The sequence below is a fragment of the Bubalus kerabau genome, chromosome 5 (assembly GCF_029407905.1).
Source record: "Bubalus kerabau isolate K-KA32 ecotype Philippines breed swamp buffalo chromosome 5, PCC_UOA_SB_1v2, whole genome shotgun sequence".
NCBI lineage: Eukaryota > Metazoa > Chordata > Mammalia > Artiodactyla > Bovidae > Bubalus > Bubalus kerabau.
The window spans coordinates 77,447,657-77,471,538 of NC_073628.1; the positions used below are offsets into that span (position 1 = coordinate 77,447,657).

Below are 23,882 nucleotides of genomic sequence, written 5' to 3' on the forward strand. Positions count from 1 at the left end.
GATAGGCTGGGAATACTTGAGAGTTGACAATACATGGATTTAGAAGTCAAAAGATGCCCAGAGATAACCAAGGATGTGAGAGAAAATACAAAATGAAGATACAAGTAGATAAGAGAGAAGGACCAGAAAGATGAAAGGGAAGCCAGGAGAGTACAGTAGTATTCAAGAAAGAATGTGTTTCAAAGAGGAGAGAACTAGCTGGGTCAAATGTTGAGAGGACAAGAAGCACTGAGGACTGGAAATGATGACTGGATTTAACCTTATGGAGGCCCTGGTGACCTTAGTGAGAGGGCAAACTGAAGTGAAACAGTGACAGATTTTACTTTCTTGGGCTCCAAAATCACTGCAGATGGTGACTGCAGCCATGGAATTAAAAGATGCTCCTTGAAAGAAAAGCTATGACAAACCTGGACAGTGCATTAAAATGCAGAGACATCACTTTGCCAACAAAGCTCTGTCTAGTCAAAGCCATGGTTTTTCCAGTAGTCATGTACAGATATGAGAGTTGGACCATAAAGAAGGCTGAGCACCAAAGAATTCATGCTTTTGAACTGTGGTGCTGGAGAAGACTCTTGAGAGTCCCTTGGACTACAAGATCAAACCAGTCAATCCTAAAGGAAATCAACCCAGAATTAGAAGGACTGATGCTGAAGCTCAAGCTCCAATACTTTGGCCACCTGATGCAAAAAGCAGACTCATTGGAAAAGACCCTGATGCTGGGAAAGATTAAAAGGAGAGGGGCAGCACAGGCTGAGATGGTTAGACAGCATCACTGAACTCAATGGACATGAGTTTGAGCAAACTCTCTGAGCGATGGAGAACAGGGGAACCTGGCACACTGCAGTCCATGGGGTCGCAAAGAGGTGGACACAACTTGCTGACTGAACAACATGAATTGGGTTCAAGAGAACAGAGAAAAGAAATTGGAGATGGCAAGTACAGATAATCCTTTCAAGGAGTTTTATTGCAAAGCAAAAGGAATATGGAGACAGGAAAGGGTATTTTTAGGCTGGGGAAGGTAACAGCACATTTTTAAGCTGATGGAAAGATCCAGTAGAGAAAGAAGATGTGATGATACACGGAGAGAGCTGCTGAAGTGTTACCATCAGGGCGGCCAGAGGTGAGGAGTTTTAGTGCACACGTGGAAGGGGTGCCCTCTGCTATGAGAAGAATGTCCATCCGCCTAAACAGACATTTCTCTAAAGACATACAGATGGCCAACAGGCACACGAAAAGATGCTCAATATTGCTAATTATTACATAAATACAAATCAAAACTACAATGAGATACCACCTCATACTAGCTTATGGTATGGCCATCATTTTAAGATCTACAAATAATAAATGCTGAAGGGGGTGTGACTATTGGTGGGAATATAAACTGGTGCAACCACTATGGAACAGACTGGAGGTTCCTCAAAAAGCTAAAAATAGAATTGCCATATGATCTAGCAATCCCATTCCTGGGCATCTATCTGAACAAAACTGTAATTCAAAAAGATACATACACCCCCATGTTCATGGCAGCATTATTTACTATCGCAAAAACACAGAACATCCTAAATGACCACTGACAGATGAATGGATATGGAAGACGTGGTACATATTATATATACCATTGAATATTAGCCATAAAAAGGATGAAGTGCCATTTGCACCAACATAGATGGATGTAGAGATTATCATATTAAGTCAGAAAGAGAAAAACAGATACCATGTATCACTTATATGTAGAATATAAGAAAATGATACAAATGAACTTATTTACAAAACAGAAACAGACTCACACAGAGAACAGACTTGTGGTTGGCAAGGGGCAGAGAGAGTAGCGGAAGGAAGGATTGGGAGTTTGGGATTAGCAGATGTAAACACATATAGGATGGATAAAAACAAAGTCCTACGGAATAGCACTGTATGGGCTACCCTGGTAGCTCAGTTGGTAAAGAATCTGCCTGCAATGCAGGAGACCCCGGCTCGATTCCTGGGTTGGGAAGATCCCCTGGAGAAGGGATAGGCTACCCACTCCAATATTCTTAGGCTTCCCTGGTGGCTCACAGTAAAGAATCTGCCTGCAATGTGGGAGACCTAGGCTTGATCCCTGGGTTGGGAAGATCCTCTGGAGGAGGGCATGACAACCCATTCCAGTATCCCTGCCATGGAGAATCCCCATTGACTGAGGAGCCTGGCAGGCTACAGTCCATGGGGTCACAAAGAGTCGGACATGACTGAGTGACTAAGCACAGCACCATATAGCACAGGGAACTATATTCCATATCCTGTGATAACATAATGGAAAAGAATATGAAGAAATATATATAACTGTCACTTTGCTATTGACATATAGCAGAAATTAATGCAATGTGTGTTAGTTACTCAGTAGTGTCCAACTCTTTGTGATCCCATGGACTGTAGCCCACTAGGCTCCTCTGTCCATAGAATTCTCCAGGAAGAATACTGAAGTGGGTTGGCATTTTTCTCCAACATAATATTATAAATCAACTATATTTTAATAAAACAAATGATAATTTTTAAAAAAGACGATAGTTCATCTGAAATAGCAGAGAAGGTGGAAATGTGGACACTTGAGTGGGGAAGATATGGTGGGGGTTCTTGTGGGTCTCTTCATATTGTCTCTATCTTCTTAGTGAAATAGACATCAACCTGATCAACCAAAAGTCAGAAAGGGGAAGTACTGAGAATCCGAGGGGAGAAAAGCTCTGGAATAATTGTTCAGAAGAGAGAGAAAATGAACGCTGGAAGGAAATATAGTACAGTCACGTATTTGTGTGCCTGCAAGTACATGCTCAGGTGCGTCCAGCTCTTTGCGACCCCAGGGACTATAGCTCGCCAGGCTCCTCTGTCCATGAAAATTTCCAGGCAAGAATACTGGAGTGCATTGCCATTTCCTACTCCAGGGGATCTTCCTGACCCAGGGATCGAAACTGCATCTCCCCTGTCTCCTGAATTGGCAGGCGGATTCGTTACCACTGTGCCACCTGAGAAGCCAATTACATATTTAGTACACGTAAAGTAATGTGAAAAGTGAAAGTGAAGTCGCTCAGTCGTGTCCAACCCTCAGCGACCCCATGGACTGCAGCCTTCCAGGCTCCTCCCTCCATGGGATTTTCCAGTACTCTTGCCTGGAAAATCCCATGGAGGGAGGAGCTTGGAAGGCTGCAGTCCATGGGGTCGCTGAGGGTTGGACACGACTGAGCGACTTCACTTTCACTTTTCACTTTCATGCATTGGAGAAGGCAATGGCAACCCACTCCGGTGATCTTGCCTGGAGAATCCCAGGGACGGGAGAGCCTGGTGGGCTGCCGTCTATGGGGTCACACAGAATCGGACACGACTAAAGCGACTTAGCAGCAGCAGCAGCAAAGTAATGTCAGTGTTAACATTGTCACCGGTCTGTTGAGCCCCAAGCTCCTCACTCATTCAACAGGTGTTTCTTAATCACAAAATTTGGCTTTGGTGACCCTATTACGTGAGACTTTGTTGTTGTTGCTCAGTTGCTAAGTCGTGTCCAACTCTTTGCAACCCCGTGGGCTGCAGCACGCCAGGTTTCCTGGTCCTTCATTATATCCTGTCCATTGAGTCGGTGATGCCATCTATGCATCTCATTCTCTGTCGTCCTCTCCTCTTGCCCTCAGTCTCTCACAGCATCAGGGTCTTTTCCAATGAGTTGGCTCTTCGCATCAGGTGGCCAAAGTATTAGAGCTTCAGCTTCAGCATCAGTCCTTCCAATGAATATTCAGGGTTGATTTCCTTTACGATTGACTGGTTTGATCTCCTTGCTGACCAAAGGATCTGAAAGAGTCTTCTTCAGCACCGCAACTTGAAAGCATCCATTCTTTGGTGCTCAGCCTTCTTTATGGTCCAACTCTCATATCTGTACATGACTACTGGAAAAATTATAGCTTTAACTATACAGACCTTTGTCAGCAAAGTGATGTCTCTGCATTTTAATACACTGTCTAGGTTTGTCATGGCTTTTCTTTCAAGGAGCATCTTTTAATTCCATGGCTGCAGTCACCATTTGCAGTGATTTTGGAGCCCAAGAAAATAAAATCTGTCACTGTTTCCACTTGTTCCCCATGTATTTCCCATGAAGTGATGGGACCAGATGCCATGACCTCAGTTTTTTGAATGTTGAGTTTTAAGTTGGTTTTCTCACTCTCTTTTTTCACCCTCATTAAGAGGCTGTTCAGTTCCTCTTTACTTTCTGCCAACAGAGCTGTATCATCTGAGACTTATTTAATAGAATATTTTTATATCATTTCAGTACGATTGATGTTCCAAGCTCTTCAATTTTTCAGTCAGGTTGAACGAAGCCACCGGTTTAACATCACCCGCTGAGCCCCAGACATGTGTTTGTGCCTGTTATTCTAACCCTGATGGTTTGGCAGAATGGGATGGATCGCACCCTCCAGCTGCTGTCATCTCAACGGCAGGGCTGTTACAGGGTTACTTTGGAGGGATCACCTCACGATGTGTCAGTGTGACCATCACTAGGCAGTGGCCGCCCACGCTCAGTCCATCTCCTTGTCCACTTGATAGCCTGATTTTCCATCTAAAATAGAAGTTTTGAGAAGAGGAAGCCAAGAGGAAAAAACATGTTTAACTCTCTACTGTCTGCTCTAACACTTGGTACATTGCAGGCACTCAATTCGTTAAAGAAATAAATGGCTAGCACTTTGCAGACACAGTGAAAGTGACAAAGGACCAAAGATATGTTTGCAAATAACAGGGCCGGGGCAGCTGCCTCCACAGACCCCTGATGCTCCCGGAGCTGCTGAGCAGCACAGTTATGTGTTTCGGTTGTTTAGCGGCTGAGTCGAGTCTGACTCTTTGGCAACTCCATGGACTGCAGACCTCCAGACTCCTCTGTCCACAGAATTTCCCAGGCAAGAATACTGGAGTGAGTTGCCATTTCCTTCTTCAGGGGATCTTCCTGACACAGGGATCGAACCTGCATCTCCTGCATTGACAACCAGATTCTTTACCACTGAGCCACCAGAGAAGCCCTTCAGTGTAGGGAGACAAAGATTTTTCCTTTTATTTACAGGGCAACAATGGAGAAACAGACATAGAGAAAAGACTTATGGACATGGGGAGAGGGGAGAAGGGTGAGATGTACGGAAAGGGTAACATGGAAACTTACATTACCATATGTAAAATAGATAGCCAACGGGAATTTGCTGTATGGCTCAGGAAACTCAAATAGGGGCTCTGTATCAACCTAGAGGGGTGGGATGGGGAGGGAGATAGGAGGGAGGTTCAAAAGGAAGGGGATATATGTATAGCTATGGCTGATTCATGTTGAGGTTTGACAGAAAACAGCAAAATTCTGTAAAGCAATTATCCTTCAATAAAAAATAAATGTTTTTGCTTTCCGCACACTAAAAGACAATGACTGCAACTTAAATACAAAAGAACTCTACAGTTAAATCCACAGCTTTATACATTTATCTCACTCATGTATCAGTGAAAAATCACCAACTATCAAAAAAATAGCAAAAGTTATATAGTTATATAACAGATGACTAATATTTATAACGAAAACCAGCTATAAGTAGGGTGGTATATCTGGACTCTCAAATCATGTCTCTTTGCTTGCCTTATGGAATGTTCCACTGCTGCTGACCTCGCCACTAGCAGCCAAATGAGTTGCCGTTATTGCCCAATTTTCATGAAGGCTTCATGTGATTTACTGACATAATTACGAACTATTCTAAACACACCATCATGGATGAACTAGAGTTTACTAATACGGGATCTACACCAGAAATCGCAGCGAGCGGTGCCTGCAGTAAATATATACCTTGACCTCTTTGTTTTCTTTTTGAAAACCATGAATATTAGGCACACAATCACTTTCCTGTCGGTCATGTATCCGGCTAGTGACTGCAGCCTGCGAGTAGAAAATAGTGATAGTTTCTAAAAGGATAGTGTTTGCAGTCAGGTTGACATACCTTCTTGAAAAGCACCACTGTGCTTAAGATATTTGGAAGAGTTTTGATATTTTAGCTGAACCTCAATTTAAGAAAACAGCCAATTTATCACACATAGATTTGGAGTTAAGGATTCCTTTCCTAACATAACTGCTTTCTCGAGAGTTCCTTTAAGTAGTGAGGATTTCTTTAAAACAGCAAAGGTCAAGCTCTTCTGTGATTGGTTTTGCGGATCTGAAGCCTCAAACAATAGCATGGGATCTATCTGTGTGTGTATCAGAGATGGCCACTGCCTCCAGAACAGCCAGGGGCCACAGAACAAAATGTGGTTAGTCTTTCAACTACTTTTCAGGCTTTTGTCAGGGACTGGCAAAAACATAAAATACACCTTGTCCTTCAAAGCAAGGGTCTCCAACCTCCCAGATCTAATGCTTGATGATTGAGGTGGAGCTGATGTAATAACAAAAAGTGCACAATAAATAGAATGCTCTTGAATCATCCTGAAACCACCCCCCATTCCCCAGTCCATGGAAGAACTGTCTTCCACCAGTCCCTGGTGCCAAAAAGGTCGAGGACTGCTGCTTTAAAGCATTTATTAATTTGCAGACAAAAAACAAACTCCTAGGCACCGAGGTAATTACTGTTAACTAGAACTATATATCCCAGGAGCAGCCTCCAAGTGACCCTGCATCAGTGTCGTAACTAACACTAGCTATTATTATGCGCTCAGTGTTGTTCTGAGAACTTTATGAGGTAGAGTAACTATGATACAGATATTAGACTTCTCTCCTTCAGCTGAAGGAATAGAAAGTTTACACAGCTACTAAGAGTAGAAAAGCAAGATAAAACATCCTGAACTGCCATATATCAATAATAATTCTGAGTACACAAGTATGGCTCAGACACCTATCTCATTAAGCTAGGCATCTGAAAGCATGTTCTATGCAATCTGCTTTCCTATAATTTCTTACCACTTCAGGAGAGTTTTGCTGTGTTCTCATGCACAGCAGATACTTTGAAAGGCTTTGCATATGTTTTCCTTCTGCCTAGATAGTCCTTCCTCTTCTGTTTATTAAAATTCTACTCACTCTTCAAAGCACAGCTCAAATTTCAAGTCCTTTTTTGGAAACTTTTCCCTTTATATTTATCACCACCAAGTGGGATAACATATTAGATGGAGCAGGGCTCTGAAATGAGATAAACCAAGTAGACAAGAAATGGGGAATGAAAGGCATTGCAGGCAAAGGGCCAGAAGTGAGAAATAGCGTGTGGTTTATAGGGAATCCCAAATGGTTAGGTTGCAAAGGACTCTACTAGACTGGTTAAAAAGGAGACTAGACAGGTAGGCTGAACAGAAAGAGACTACATTTTATTATCCTGTTAGCGATGGTGAGCTACGAAAGGATTTTAAGGGGAAAAAAAAGTCTCAACATACTGTACTTTAGGAAAAAGGAAAAAAACACCTGTGGGAATGTGCAATAGTCTGGCCTGGAGACGAAACTGGAGGCAGTAGAGTGATCAGTGTAAGAGGGAACAGGTGAAAAGGTGACCTTGATGCTGAAAGGAGGGACCCAAGAGACATCAGAGGTAACAGGAATAGGTTTCACAGCCAACTAAGTGTGGCTGATGGGGTGCTGGAGAAGCCAACCAGGAGGACTCTGGGGTTCTAGTTTAAGTGACTAGGTCCATTTTCGTAATGCTAATCTTTCAGGCAGGAAATACTGTATGTAGGAGGAACAGGTCTGGGAGTAGAGTGAAATGAGGTTTTTGAGACAGGTTGACCTGAAATGTTGATCCAACACTCAAGAAAACCCAACATGCAGTTGGGATGGAGGGCTAAAGCTCAGTCTGGGAGAGAAAACCGTTGGCAGTCATCATCCTATTAATGCTACTTGAAACCATAGGATGAGATGAGGCTGATTAAGGAACAGGAGAGTAACCAGGGACTTCCCTGGCAATCCAGTGGTTAAGACTCCGCCTTCCAAAGCAGGGGATACAGGACAGATCGCTGGTAGGGGAGCGAAGATCCCACATGCCTCTCAGCCAAAAAACCAAACCACAAAACAGAAACAATATTTTAACAAGTTCAGTAAAGACTAAAAATGGTCCACATTAAAAAAAAATAATTCTTAAAAGAAAAAGAGGGGCAAGTATGGACACAGCACACCGATGTCTTAACAAGCAGGCCAAGGAAAGGAAGCCAGTGGAAGACACATGACTAAGAAAAACACGGACTTTCCTGGTGGCACAGTGGATAGGAATCTGCCTGCCAATGCAGGGGGACACGGATGGGTTCTATCCCTGGTTCGGGAATGTCCCATATGCTGCAGGGCAACTAAGCCAGGGCACCACAACTTCTGAGCCAGTTGCTCTACAGCCCACGAGACACTACTACTGAGCCTGTGTGACGCAACTACTGAAACCTGCACACCGTAGAGCCACACACAACTACTAAAGCCCAGGCTTCACAAGAATAGCCCCCGCAACGAGCAGCCTGAGCAATGCAACAAAGAACAGCCTCCGCTCACTGCAACGGAAGCCTGAGCACAGCAACGAAGACCCAGCACAACCAAAGAATAATAAAATACATTTTTAAAAGAAAAGAAAGAAGAGCCAAAAGCAAGAGGGCAAATCGCGAGAGTGATTTTAGCGGGGGGGGAAAAAAAGAGCAATGTTTTCTAGCAGCAGAGCTAAAGCAGTGAGATGTGGTAAGACAAGGAACTAAGAAGTCAGCCTCGGCAGAAGTGGCAGTGTGACCTCTGTGAGAACAGAAGTGTGCGGGGCGGGGAGGGGGGTGGGCAGGCGCAGAAGCAGGGTGAGTGACTAAAAGCACAAAGTTGGAAGTAGAGGTGAGGAGGGCTTATCACTCTAGTAAATCATGAGTGGTGTTTTAAAGACCCCACAGTAATCAGGAAGAAATTTCAACAGATTTCAAGAGAAATCTCTTTTGGGACATCTGTGGTTGTATTTTACTTTTTAAACAGAAAGGTTAAGGGCAATTTTAAATTCCAAGGAGTTATGAAAAGGAAGCACTCCAACACAGAAGAAACAGGAAATTGGTGGTGCAAGGTCTGAAACAAGAGGGCTACATGGAGCAAAACGGTTAGAATAACTGTGGCATAGAATTAAGGTATTTCAGAAACAAATGAATACAAGAAACAGTATTAGTTCATGATATTTATTACTGGGGCTGGTTACAGAAAAGTTTTTTTTCCACTGTTGATTTAGGCATAAGAATAGGTATTTGTCTCATGTGACTTCCTTTTAGAACTTCTATTTTTAAAAAAATCATAAAACTGTCTCTATCTGGGAAGATTAGTATCAGTTCTTTTTTTAAAAAGTGAGGAGGGTCGGAGCTGGGGTTTTGTTGTATGCCTCAGTAACTACGACCGAACAAGGTGTAGTACTTGGCAGGGTTCTTTCCACACACGCACTTGGCTCCCGGCGGCAGCTCGCAGAGTGGTTTGAAGGGGATGCACAGGCTTTTAGCTCCCATTGAAGGAGCACCGGGCTCAAGATCTTGATCCCTGAATTAAAAATAAATAAAAATTCCATTCGTTTATACCATGCATTTCTATTCTTTTTCATTGCAATACCTCATAGGTTTTATCTGTTAAACATAATTATCTTACCTGGCAGTGGTCTTTTTGATCCAATCTTCACAGTCAATTTCCCCACAGAATGGAATCTGAGCAATCTAACAAGAAAAAAAATGTTCAGTATTTACAACTCCTTCCATTCTATAAAAGGAACATTTGAGTTTTGCATTAAACCTGCAAGCAAAAAGGACAGGCCTCCCAGCCCTTTTCAGGCCATGACACCTTGCAAACCTGCTAAGAACTTTGCTCCGAGATGCCCGAGATAGGAAAGCAATGTTTTCCACTATCCCAAACCCACACTTTATGTAACATCGGCCCATAACAAAGACATCTTTGTAATATACTTAAATGACCAAATAAACTGGCTGCAACATAGTGCTGAAGAGAAGGAACAAAAAGTGAATTTCAAATCATCCTCATTTCAAATCTGCACTGCCGCCTGCTCTACCTGGCTCCATGGTTATCAGGAGGATGGAGAAGACAAATAGTAAACTGATTTTCAGTGAAAGAAAGTGTGAGTTGCTCAGTCCTGTGCAACTCTTTGTGACCCCATGGATTGCAGCCCACCAGGTTCCTCTGTCTATGGGATTCTCCAGGCAAGAATACTGGAGTGGGTAGCCATTTTCTCCAGGGGATCTTCCTGACCCAGGGATGGAAGCCAGGTCTTCTGCATTGCAGGCAGATTCTTTACTGTCTGAGCCACCAAGGAAGTTCATATAATTAAGTATATAATTTTAATTTTATATACAGACAATATAAAATTAATTATTGGATATATAAATAATTAATGTAAAATCTAAATGTAGAAACTCTGCAATGAAAACAGAAGAAAAAACAAACCTACAGATTTAAGAGCTGAACTAACAAAGTTAATTCCCTGTATTGAAACTTAATAAATCATTAGCATTTATATAAACAAAAAGCATGAAAAAACTGAACATTCTTAAAAGTATTATTTAAAATTTATTCTAGAAGACAGAGTGGGGGGAAAACCTTAATCAGTCTCTAATTATGCAATGATATAAATACTAACCCAATTACAAAAACTGCAATAAATTTAAATTTAGTTTCTTAGAAATTTTATTTTTGTTAATGTACAACACAAAGCTATATATTTTTATAATATTAACAAATTTTACAGTAGTCTTATTTCTTTGCACTAAGGAAAAAAAATCACTAAGACTTGAAAAGGTATTTCTAAAAAAAATTTTTTTAATTTAAAATGGTAAAGCATGTAAACAAATTCAACCAAAGTTGTTATTAGATGTATTTGGACTCATAAATGATAATTTTGTGAAAAACAAAAACCAAAAGATTCAATTCTTTTTAGCCTCAAAGCTTTTGATAAGATCTGAAATTTCTTATTATTTATGCACATAATTCATTAATGTGAAAGGAGAATACACATTTTTAGGTGATTTATTCAGCCATAGAAAGGTTTTTACCTTTTTATCTTTCATTTTTTCTACATCTATATTTTAAAAAGACAAAATCTTTTGCAATATATAGTTTCTTGAACTCTTCAGCAGAAATGTTACTGATGAGAAATAGTAATGTAATAATAGAAATAATGATCAACAAATTAATGATATATTTATGTCAACAGTAACAAGTATATGTTACATATAAATGACATCTACTTTTCATTCAATTAAGACCACCTCCTTGGAAAAATTGACTAAAATCAAGTCCTACAAATCAGATATATAAAAAAAATTTTTTTTCATTTATACCAACAAGGAAGGGTAGAAAATCAAACTCTCACTTACATTCAAGTTCCAAAGATCCCTTCCTCCTTCTCCCCTCCCAGTAAATCCAATTTTATTTACCATAGCTTCAAAGCTTGCTTGACAGTCAGTCAACATAGCTAAGCTGACCAACGAGAGGTGAGATGGGAGATGAAACTGACTACTGAATACAAGAAACAACAGTTGTTTTGGTCTCTCTGTGATCTTTGGACATACAACCAAAATACTGTATTCTGGTTCAGGACAGATGTTGAAATGTCTCCAACAGCTTATCTAATATTAGAATATGATTCCACTAATATCTGCTGAGATTCATTTCTTTGAAAGCAATGGATTAACTGATAAGTTACTCTATTGATTTATTAACTCTTATGCAATGTCTTTAATAGACTTTACTGTAAGAATGACTACCATATTTCTATAATAAAGGAAATCATAAAATTCAATACTTTATGGAACAAAAAAATTATGAAAAAGTAAATAAATCACAGTGGAAGAAAAAATATACACAGTGTCCATTCTCAGGCAAAAAGGCTAGAAGAAATAGAAATCTGAAATATGTTTGAAGTCAAGTGACAAACGATGGAAATCAGAAAGGTGGAAGATTACCAAGGCAAAAAACCAAGAATAATAGAAGGCTAAATACTATAGAATTATAGATCAGAAGGGGATTTTGATACTATTTTGTACTTATTTTTCAGATTAGTAAACTGACAGACATATTAAGAGGTCAATGATCACAACCTACTAAAATCTTGTCTTATACACTCAGGATGAATTTTTTAAAAAGATACAGAGAAAAAGTACATTAAGCTGAATCAGAAGAGAGACCCTAATTAGTATAATTACTTTTGTCATAATTCTAATACTAGGCCTGCTGTTGTATGGCTTGGGGTAATTCATTTAGACTCTGGCCTGTGGCTTTCTCATTTATAATCTGGGGACACAGAACAGGCTGTATAGGTAAACATGTATACCAGAATACTAAAGTTCATAAGTGATTCATTCCAGTAATTAATAATTTTACAAACTGAAACCTCTTCTTTATGAAAATTAAGTTTTGGCTGGGAACATGTGCATATACAGAGCACACAAAACTGATAAAACCTTAATGAGCCATTAGGAAAACCCGTGCAGTTTTATGGAATCCAGTAGTACCCACTCATTCTCAAAAACAGGCTTAGAAACGAGTGATATTTTTCACTCATTATTCAGAAAGATCAATCAATTAAGATCTGGGTAAGTACAAACAGTGAGAGATCAGAAACAGGCATTCCTTATTTTAGGAATCTGCCCATTACATTTCTAAAACTAAAACAATGTTTACTTTAAGAACTTAAGCTGAGAAAACAAAATGAAATTTTTCAATAATGAAAATATTAGGGGTCATACAGAATGAAACTCATTCAGTGAGCCTAATGAACATGAGAGAGAGCTTTTATAAAATCAGTTCACAGTGTTATCCAAAAATGACAGAATATTTTACTGCTGCAGGAAAGTCAATGGAAAACAGAGGCTGAATAATATATAAACCTTTTATGTGACAGGCTTTGAAAAAGGGATTAACATGATACATAAATTCAATGAGTCTTAAAATACCACTCACTGAAATACGTTTATATTAAAAGATTTTCAGAATTCTCTTACCTTCCCAGAATCAAGCTCCTTCTGGAAGTCCTCCATTGTATTAGCCACAACCATATGAGTCTTAAGGTCTTCAGAAGCCCTATCAAGTAATTAGAATACATATTTTTTCTTACTAATTAAAGCACGCGTTAGTTCAGTTGTGTCCCACTCTCTGCAACCCCATGGATGGTAGCCTGCCAGGCTCCTCTGACCATGGGATTTTCCAGGCAAGAATACTGGAGTGGGTTGCCATTTCCTCCTCCCAGGGGATCTTCCCGACCCAGGGATCAAACCCACATCTCCTGCATTTCCTGCACTGTCAGACAGATTCTTTACCACTGAGCCACAGGCTACCCAGAATTAGAAGTGAATACATATTTTTTCTTACTAATATGACAAAGTTTTTTTTAATGGCATAATTTAATGAAAGAATAACAACTTGGAATTGAGACGAATTCAACATGAACCTCAACTTTGTCTCCAGCAGTGACAGTCAGTGAGCTTCATCACCAGCTGTTAGCTAGCTCACCACTGCATTACTGGAAACATTAAAAAATTTGCCAAGCACACGCAGATAACAATTACTTTTGTCATAGTCATTAAATATCTACTGATCAATATTCTAACTCCTGGCTTTACCACTTATTACCTACCAGAGTCTAGGTTATTATTTAAACTTCTCTGGTCTTAGTTTTCCCTTACACAAAATTGGAAAAATACTCATCTAACCACCATATCAAATTGTTGTGAGAATCAAACACAAAGGCATGAAAATGTTTAAAAAAGGAAAAAACACATAAATATATATTATTCAAGCTATTTTCACATACTCTGTAAGTCTTCTGTAAGAACCTCAGGTTCCAGAAATGAAATAAATATTATTCTCTTCCACACTCACAGTCACACATCACACAAGGAGCACTCAACGGGTGGAGACCAATGAAGAGAAGGCATATGTTTCTTTTCTGAACCTCAGGGCTAGACTGTGGGAACCCTGACCATGACTATTCGCTGTCCACCAAATCTGTTTCCCTTTCTTCTGACTTTTTTGCAGTGAGGTGGGTGGGCCCAAGTGACTAAGTTACAGCCAATGAGATACAGAAAGGAATATGCCACTTCCAAGGCTGAAGCCTTAAGTAAGGAAAAAAAAAATACACTATTAATGTAAGCAACTTACATTAATAAATTTACTGAATTAAAATGTCAATACACAGATGTAAAGAACAGACTTTTGGACTCTGTGGGAGAAGGTGAGGGTGGGATGATTTGAGAGAATAGCACTGAAACATGTATATTATCATATGTGAAACAGATCACCAGTCCAGGTTTGATGCATGAGACAGGGTGCTCAGGGGTGGTGCACTGGGATGACTCTGAGGGATGGGATGAGGAGGGAGGTGGAGGGGGGTTCAGGATGGGGGACACATGTACACCCGTGGTGGATTCATGTGAATGTATGGTAAAACCCACCACAATATTATAAAGTAATTAGCCCCTAATTAAAAATTTTAAAAATGTCAATAAAAAAGTCCTGTTTTTTTAGCCATTAAAGCAGTGTCTTTTCCAACCAGGGGTGTACATCTGGATCACACAGAGCATGTTAACAATACAGATGAGCAGAATCTATCTTAATAAACTATGAATCAGAGTCTCCAGATATAAGGTCCAGGTATTTTTCTGTTCCCAAAGCTCCCAGGTGACTCTGAAGAGAATCTCTGGAGAAGAATCACTGCGCTGAGAGCACTATTCAGGTGACAGCAACGAGGACAGGCAGCTTTCTAATCTTGTGTCTCTGACAGTATCTCCTGTTCTGAGTTCAGATGAACTTCACATGAATTATGCATTTGTTGGCCAAATAAATCCATGAAAGTCAACCTCAAGAGACGTTATTATCATTAGCATTTTAAGGCAAGCCAGCCAACAAAAGCAAGTTCACTTGTCTACCATCACATAAAAGCACCAAAGCCAAGGACAAAACTGATTCACTCCTTATGTGCAAGATTTACTGAAGATGAACATGAATCAGACACAGGTATTAGAGGATAAATGAGGAAGGTGCAGGCAAGGCCCCCCACCCCAAACTGAGCCTCTATCCCCAGTGGCCACAGGTCTTCCTCTCTGCTTCAGGTGGACAGGAAAGAAAATAAGGTGCCACACATAGGCCTCCCATCTTCTAGTGCCTCTGCCTTGAGATCTGCGATTCAAAAAGTCCCCTCTCCAGAGGTCAGGGCAGCCTCAAGCCTTCCCATCACCCAACCCCCTTCAGGAGGTTCTTAGCCTTGGTGACACATTCTCACCACCAGAGGGCGTTTAGTACTCAAGGTGCCAGGCCCTCTGCTGCTGCTGCTAAGTCGCTTTAGTCGTGTCCAACTCTGTGCAACCCCATAGACAGCAACCCACCAGGCTCCCTCATCCCTGGGATTCTCCAGGCAAGAATACTGGAGTGGGTTGCCATTTCCTTCTCCAATGGAGGAAAGTGAAACGTGAAAGTGAAGTCACTCAGTCGTGTCCAACTCTTAGCGACCCCATGAACTGCAGCCTACCAGGCTCCTCCGTCCATTGGATTTTCCAGGCAAGAGTACTGGAGTGGGGTGCCATTGCCTTCTCCACCAGGCCCTTTAGGCCAATTAAATTAACACCTCTCGGGGAGGGTCCCAGGCACAGGTAGTTTGAAAAGCTCCCCAGGTGCTGCTAATGTGTACCCAACAACTGAGAATCAGTGCTTCTGCACCTCAAATCTGATGTATCATAAAAGCTTGGATCTAAAATGAACCCAAATCAGTCAAAGGGACAGACAGTCCATCACTCCACACCCAACAGGGAGCAGAAAGCATATAGAAAATAACCACAATATGAGTCAAAAAAACAAAGAGAAAGGCCAATTAAGAACCATGGGAGTTCGGAGGGAAAGATGACTTCCCATGGGGGCCCAATCACGGATTCCTTGGTAGAGATCTCAAAGGCTGAGCACAATGAGAAGATGGGAGACACAAGCAACTCTAAGGAACTGACCGGGTGAAGAGGTTAATGTGGATGTCTTCCAAAATAGCATGAAGCTTCGTCTCAGCCTCATTTTCAGCAATTGTCAGCTTTTCTCCAGTGTCTCGTCTGACAGCTACAAACTGACAGTTCTTCATATCACGTGGCCCAACTTCGAGTCTAATCGGGACTCCCTAGAAAACAAAAAAGCAGTGAAAAATGACACATGCACATCTCCAATTGAATAAACAGACTGATGTCATGGCTTTACCTACTATAAATCATAAATATCCGAAACACAAAGACAGATGCAAACCATTTTAAAGAGAAGGTAATATTCCTGATATACTTCAAAAACCTATTCCAATGAGAAGGCATAAACCTAAGGATGAAGCTACTGCCCATGTGGCTCTGAGCTGGGAAAGAGTTTAATGGGGAAACACGAAGGCAGCTGTCCAGCTCGCTGTTCCTAACTTCTCTCACATAACAGCACACATGGAAAATCACACTTGCATGGGGGTAAACACAGTGGGCTCCTTGGCACATCCTGGACTCATTCATGGCACATGGTGTGCTTTGGTGGGAAGGCCCTGGCTCTGGCTGCTCTACCTTGAGCATCAGAATTACTGAAGGACTTGTCAAAGCACATACTGCTGGGCTCCGCCACCCGAGTTGCTGGTCTCAGTAGGTCCAGTGATGTGGCCAGAGAATTTGTAATCCTATCAAGTTCTAAGATGGTAAAGAATCTATCTGCAATGCGGGAGACATGGGTTCTATCCCTGGGTTGGGAAGACCCCCTGGAGAAGGGAACTGGCTACCCACTCCAGTATTCTTGCCTGGAGAATTCCATGGACAGAGGAACCTGGCGGGCTACAATCCATGGGAGCACAAAGAGTCGGACATGCCTGAGTGACTTCTCCCTTCACTTTCACCAAGTTCTCCCGTGATGCTGAGCTGCTGGTCCTGGGACTGCACTCTGAGAACCACTCCCCAGGAGCCCAGGGTTTTTACAAAGGAGCTTAAGGAGTATATGCAAGTTTAAGCCTTGTGGACGTTCAATCCTTGTGAATCCACATAATGACTTTGCTCTGAGTGGATTAAGGCTTAAGAAAGAGCCCACTTTTAGGGGCTAGAAACTTCCAGACAAATAAAACTTTAACATATTTTCCTTTTTTGAGTGAATGATCCTCTATAATCGTTTTGAATTTAAATTAGGAGCCTGTCTACACAGTTCAGCTGCTCAGTCGTCCCCCAAACCAAAGCCAAACGAAAAAATGTAAATTTTACTCCAGAAAAAAAGATTTACCCCTTAGAGAAGACCTACTTTATAAAATAACAATTCTCTGGAACAAAATACTGTATACTTTCACATTATTTTATTGTTTCCCTTTATTCATCCAATGTATACATTGGATGAATGTATACATGCATGGACCGCAGCCTTGTCTAACTCAGTGAAACTAGGCCACGCCATGTGGGGCCACCCAAGACGGACGGGTCATAAGGGAGAGGTCTCACAGAATGCGGTCCACTGGAGAAGGGAATGGCAAACCACTTCAGTATTCTTGACTTGAGAACCCCATGAACAGCTGGCTTAAAGCTCAACATTCAGAAAACTAAGATTATGGCATCTGATTCCATCACCTCATGGCAAATAGATGGGGAAACAATGGAAACAGTGAGAGACTTTATTTTGGGGGGCTCCAAAATCACTGCAGATGGTGACTGCAGCCATGAAATTAAAAGATGCTTACTCCTTGGAAGGCAAGTTATGACCAACCTAGACAGCATATTAAAAAGCAGAGACATTACTTTGCCGACAAAGGTCCGTCTAGTCAAGGCTATGGTTTTTCCAGTGGTCATGTATGGATGTGAGAGTTGGACTATAAAGAAAGTCCAGCACCGAAGAATTAATGCTTTTGAAGTGTGGTGTTGGAGAAGACTCTTGAGAGTCCCTTGGACTGCAAGAAGATCCAACCAGTCCATTCTAAAGGAGATCAGTCCTGGGTGTTCACTGGAGGTCTGATGTTGAAGCTGAAACTCCAATACTTTGGCCATCTGATGTGAAGAGCTAACTCATTTGAAAAGACCCTGATGCTGGGAAACATTGAGGGCAGGAGGAGAAGGGGACAACAGAGGATGAGATGGTTGGATGACATCAGTGACTCAATGGACATGAGTTTGGGTGGACTCTGGGAGTTGGTGTTGGACAGGGAGGCCTGGCACGCTGCAGCTCATGGGGTTGCAAAGAGTCAGACACGACTGAGAGACTGAACTGAACTGAACTGATACATGCGTTAAGAAAACAGTGTTAAGTGCAATGATATTTTAAAAGATGAATAAGAAAGAGATCCTGTCCTGAAGAAGCTTCATGTTTTGCAGGGTAATTAAGGCATGCATACAAATAATAAAAATCAGTGCAGAAAATCAGAAAATCAAAAGTGGGAGACTACCCTCAGCAGGAAGAGAGAAGAAAAGTTACTGGAGAAGGCAAAAATTAATGAGTAATCATCAAAACAGAAGAACGTTCTATAAAATAACTGACCTATATTTACAAAAATGTAAATACCATGGATGACAACGAAAGGCTGAGGAACTACTCCTGATTAAAAGAAACTAAAAAGACATGACAATAAAAATGCACTAGGACTCCATCCTATCCTGGGCAAGGGAGGGCTGGGACAGACCAGAGGAAGGCAAAGGAGAGGCCCACAAGCGTGGAGGACTATTTTTTACCTTTCAGTCCAGTTAGTAGCAAGGGATAAGTTTCTTTTTGGTACCTTGGGCAAGTACAAATGGGTTTAGAGAAGGTATTACTGAAATCACACACTTGCTATTTCCAAGTAAGTAAAAAAGACTGCAATTAAAGGGAAATTTACACAACTTTAAAGTCTTTATTAAAGGTAGGAGAGTATGTAAAGGAAAAAATATATCACAAAAGGAAAGCAGCATCAATGTAACTACTATCCTTCAGCAGAGATTTATCTGAGGGGCCATTTAAGACAAATAAAGATGAGCAATTTTGGGAACCCAACGTGCATTAATACTGAATAATCCCAGTATGGCTAAGACTGCATATTTGAAAGCTTGAACCTGCAACTTCACTACTTCTTCCCATCCACTGCCTGTAATATGAGTTCATAAATTCTTGACTCCTAACTGCTAGTTCTAACAAGATTTCCTGTTTCATCATTAAGAAAAAGTTAAATCTCAGAAGTCTGAAAAATGGAATAAAGAACACAGATCACCTATTAATGACTGTGCAATAAAAGTTAAATTAAAAACATTAAACCAGAATTTAGACTAGACTTGAATATACAAAGTAAGAAAGAACACACCACTGTGAACCTGTGGCGTGAAATTACTCTGATTAGCTGCACCAGTGACAGCTATTAACAGCTGATGTCCATGCACCATGATTCTGATCGTCTTACTATTGAAATAACTTATTTTATGAATTCTTGATATAAACATTTTAATAACAACCACAGGGGGTTTGTTAACCATAAACAAGGTCTTCAAGATCATTTTTATTCAAACAACAAAATTCCAAATTGGGAGAGTGGGAGTAAAATACGCAACGGAAGACTTTACCTTGAGTTCCCAGTGATTGAATTTCCAACCTGGTGAGTAATTATCTCGCAAATCAACTCGAACTCGAATACTGACACTGAGTAACCGCCTTCGATAATCATTGCATTTTGCAAGTAGAGCATCTCTGTCTTCTTCAGAAAGTGCATTTGTGATGCCACAGGGAATAACCACCACCTAGAATCCAGCGTGATATTACAAATTTATACAAAGCAGCATCATACAAAAGTAATGAAGTCACAATCACCACCTAGTACTCACAAATCAAAACCTCCTAGTGGCTATAAATCTTCACAGCAATCAACTTCTGTGGTCTACACAGAATATCTAGCAATGAGCTGCATATTGTTTGTCCATGATGAATGCATTTTTGTTTCTCATTTAACCTATTATAAATCATTTCAAAAAATAATTTCTAGAAGTTTTATAAAGTAGGTAGAAAATTTTAAAGGGTAGAAAACAGTAACATGAATAATACACATAGTTACACAACACTGAAATCTAGACTGTATTCTGTGTTGTTTCCATATTAGCAAAACCTACCTGAATGACATTCAGAAAAGCGCACTTTTAAATTTTCTTCACTAAATATGGCTTGAATTTTATAAAAGAAATGATGACCAGGAATACTTTGCTTACCTGAACACAGGCTACACGGGGCGGTAACACTAAGCCCACGTTGTCCCCATGAACCATGGTCATCACACCAATAGTTCGAGTTGTCAGGCCCCAGGAGTTCTGATAGGCAAACTGCTTCTCTCCTGCTGTCTTTGGATCTTCAAAAATGATTTCAAACATTTTAGAGAAATTTTGTCCTAAATGATGTGATGTTGCTCCCTAAAATAGAGAAACACATCTTTTAACAACCTATTTTGCCTTTGAAAGTAACTACTGTTAAGACCACACACCTTAGCATGGCACTAGATCTGCTTTATCTTCCCTTTTTATGTTAAATGAGTTTTTAAAGCATAACTGATACAAAAAAGACTAAGATTAGTTAAAAAAAAAATTCTATCAGAATTAATACAGAAGACAACTATTATACCTCTTCTGCTGAAGGCAGACCCTTTCATAGGAGTAACTTTAATTACAAAGGTTTAAAAAAATATATCCATGCTCTGGTAATTCAGGATACAAGCTTGACTTAACTGACATCGGAGATTCGGGGGGAATGGGACAGATTGGCCTGAAATTATAATACGACCTAGAAGCATGTGATATTTATATTTTTTTTAAAGAGTCTACTTCTCTGATGGCAGAAGAAACTTCTCAGATTGGCCATGGCTATGCTTTCAGTCCCCTAGGAATCCTCTGTGGCAGACTGATACCTGGATAGCTCTTCCACTGGCAGATATAAATGCTTCCACTGTAGTGGTGTAATCTCCTCCTGCAAATTTCTCCTTTTCAGTCTTTCTTCCTTTTACAACAGGAATTGCCAGGAGTTCTTCATATACCCGAGCATATAAGTCAAGTATCTGCAAAACCTGTAACATGTTAAATGTAAAAGTGTTTAAATTTATGCTATATTTATTGGTTACAGATCTATAAAAACGGTACCATTTAAAACTAACTGTGGTGGGGAAAGCACTTCAAACAACAAAAATCTTTTTTCTTGGAAAGGTTAAAGCAGCCAGTGTGAATTCATTAAGAGAGACAAAGCAGAACTCAAAGAAATGGAACATTTTTCTAAATTAATTTTTATTGGAGTATAATTGCTTTACAATGTTGCATTAGCTTCTATTGTACAGCAAAGAGAATCAGCTGTACTATTTCCTCTTTTTCCTTCCCATTTAGATCACCACAGAGCACTGAATAAGGTCCCCTGAGGTATACAGTAGGTTCTCATTAGTTATCTGTTTTAGAATAATTTTTAATATACATAAATTTAGAATATAAGAGAAAAATGAATGCTTATAAAAGATACACAGTAACCTGGGTGAAGACATCCTGAAGAATAATTAATTTCACCCATGATATTATAATAATTTCTTCTATAAATTGAAGTCCAAAACTATTTTCATCTGAAAATTTAAAACAGTACATTTATTAATAAAATTTCAATACGCAGTTCCTTAAGTTCATGCTCAGACAGTAAAGAATCTGCCTGCAATGCAGAAGATCCAGGTTCAGTCCCTGGATCAGGAAGATTCTCTGGAGAAGGGAATGGCAGGCAACCCACTCCCATATTCTTGCCACGAGAATAACATGGACAGAGGAGCCTGGTGAGCTACAGTCCATGGGGTTGCATAGAGTCAGACATGACTGAGCAACTAACATTAACATATTTGAATTAACCTGCTTTTAACGTTAAGAGGTGATATGTAAATTTTAAGGAACAAAACAATTTATACCAGAAAGCTGTCTTATAATGTCATTTCGAGTCAGACCAAATTTCAACTTAGTTATTTACTGAATGATTACTACCATGTAGATAGCACTGCATTACTCACAGCTGGGGGAGGGGGTGGAATGCATAGTCTGGACAAAGAATTAGAACAGAATTAACATGGAACACAACTTTTATACCTCTTCTGCTGCCTCTTCAAATGTAGCAAAGGCACTGTGCCCTTCCTGCCAGAGGAATTCACGAGTACGTAGGAAAGGCTGAGGGTGCTTGAACTCCCAACGCTGGAAGAGACAAGAACACAGTTTGATCGTTAGAGCTTTTCAATTTGTAGTGACAACTTTATGTGGTAAGCAATCAGAAATCCTAACTGTGATCCAAAATATCAATATTTAAAAAATGCTTTCATATTCCCAATCCTTTGAATCTAAAAGTAAGAAAAAGAATGTGTGTGTGTGTGTGTTTTTAATGGCTAAGAAGAAGAATGAAGAACTGTAAGATGGGAGAGCACCTACCACCACGTTGCACCACTGGTTGAGCTTCACGGGCAGGTCTCGGTGGGACTGCACCCACTTCGCATATGCAGGATACATTACTGAAAAGACAAGGGAAGCATGGGCAGTTAGTCGTTCCCCTTGAAGGCTGTACCATTAAACCAGCAACATAATAGGAACTAAAGCGCTGTATCTGTGCAGGTGAGTAAACGGTATTGTAGTTCATAAAATGGATTAGTCAAGGAAAAACTTGACCGTATTTTATGTTCTTCACAATGAAATTTACATTTGACAACTTCTCAGTGTTTTGTTTCTAAAGACACTAAGTGAACATCTTACAGTATATACTATGTTCTATATTAAGTTCTTTGCATTCATTACACTGTTCAATCCTCACATTCAACCCATGAAATAAATATCATCTCAATACTGAAAATGTGGAAGCTGAGCTTAGAGAAGTTAAATAACCTGCTAAATGCAGCAGCTACCAAACTTTACATTAAATCTATCTGCTGTGTCTACCCAGAGTCTGAAAGCTCTTGCCATGAACTGATAATTTAAGTTAAGACACTTGTCTTATCATAGCCTATTCAGGATTATCTACAATTAATAAAACAAAAAGAAAACTTTGCCAATCTGCCTTGTGAAAAAAAAAAAGTTGGTGTCATAATTTTACTAATGCATCATTATTAAGAGTATCACTGAAAGTATCAAATAAAGAGCAAACAATCTCTAGCTCTAAAGATGGATAACCACTTTGGAAGACACTGACAAGCCCAAAGGCTCGAACTTTCCAAGCGGTATTCCCATTTATTATGTGTAGTTTTAGGAAAACCATTTATCCCGTCAGAGAACTTTTTTCTTTAACCTGCAAAGTGGAGATAAGAGTAGCTGTCTCTACTTTCCTAACTACACCATTGTGAGAATAATACAAGGTGTAAATGAAATCACTTATTACCCTATAAAAACTCTATATAAATGTAACCTGAAAATGACTAATTTCAAGTCAATATGACATAAAACACTAGTGTTTGCAATTTTATAATCAATTCCAAGAATAAAACTCCATGGGAAGTTCTGAAAAATTATAGCATGAAATTAAAAATGATACAAGTGGTTTTTTTTGTTTTTTTTTTTTTTTTAAAAAAAACAAAAACTTTATCTGGATGACAAAGAGCTCCACAAAGCATACTGTCAGAGAACAAAATTCGATGCCACTCAAATCTGCACTCATCTTTATCAACATTCATTAAACTTTGTATCATCAACAGGAATTACAAATATCACAAAATAAAAGGTGAAACTCAACTCTGGAAGCTGTCTCTAATGTTCAATGAGCTTTTCTCCTGTGTTCCAACGCCCACCCTCACCTGTTTCACTGGTAGGACGAATGGCAATTGGTTCTGCCAACTCTGTTTTGCCAGATTTTGTCACCCAAGCAACCTAGCAACATAAAATCATTTTTCATACATTTTTAAAACAGCACTTTACAGAAAGAACACAGATGTAGGCAAATTTCTATTTCAAGTTTTGCTATATCAATTAAG

General features: G+C 40.0%; 1 protein-coding gene across 1 annotated transcript in view; it reads right to left on the bottom strand.

Annotated features, from left to right (window-relative positions):
* Nucleotides 1-9,118: 9,118 nt before the first annotated feature.
* EPRS1 (glutamyl-prolyl-tRNA synthetase 1) overlaps nucleotides 9,119-23,882 on the bottom strand; it is a 64,170-nt gene continuing 49,406 nt past the window's right edge. The window contains exons 23-32 of the mRNA XM_055581918.1: nucleotides 23,706-23,778; nucleotides 22,357-22,436; nucleotides 22,024-22,125; nucleotides 20,826-20,981; nucleotides 20,137-20,334; nucleotides 19,501-19,674; nucleotides 15,940-16,100; nucleotides 12,949-13,027; nucleotides 9,587-9,651; nucleotides 9,119-9,481 (exon numbers count right to left, since the gene is read on the bottom strand). Coding sequence (XP_055437893.1) covers nucleotides 9,331-9,481; nucleotides 9,587-9,651; nucleotides 12,949-13,027; nucleotides 15,940-16,100; nucleotides 19,501-19,674; nucleotides 20,137-20,334; nucleotides 20,826-20,981; nucleotides 22,024-22,125; nucleotides 22,357-22,436; nucleotides 23,706-23,778 — 1,239 coding nt within the window. The 3' untranslated portion in view covers nucleotides 9,119-9,330. The remainder of the gene's footprint in view (nucleotides 9,482-9,586; nucleotides 9,652-12,948; nucleotides 13,028-15,939; nucleotides 16,101-19,500; nucleotides 19,675-20,136; nucleotides 20,335-20,825; nucleotides 20,982-22,023; nucleotides 22,126-22,356; nucleotides 22,437-23,705; nucleotides 23,779-23,882) is intronic.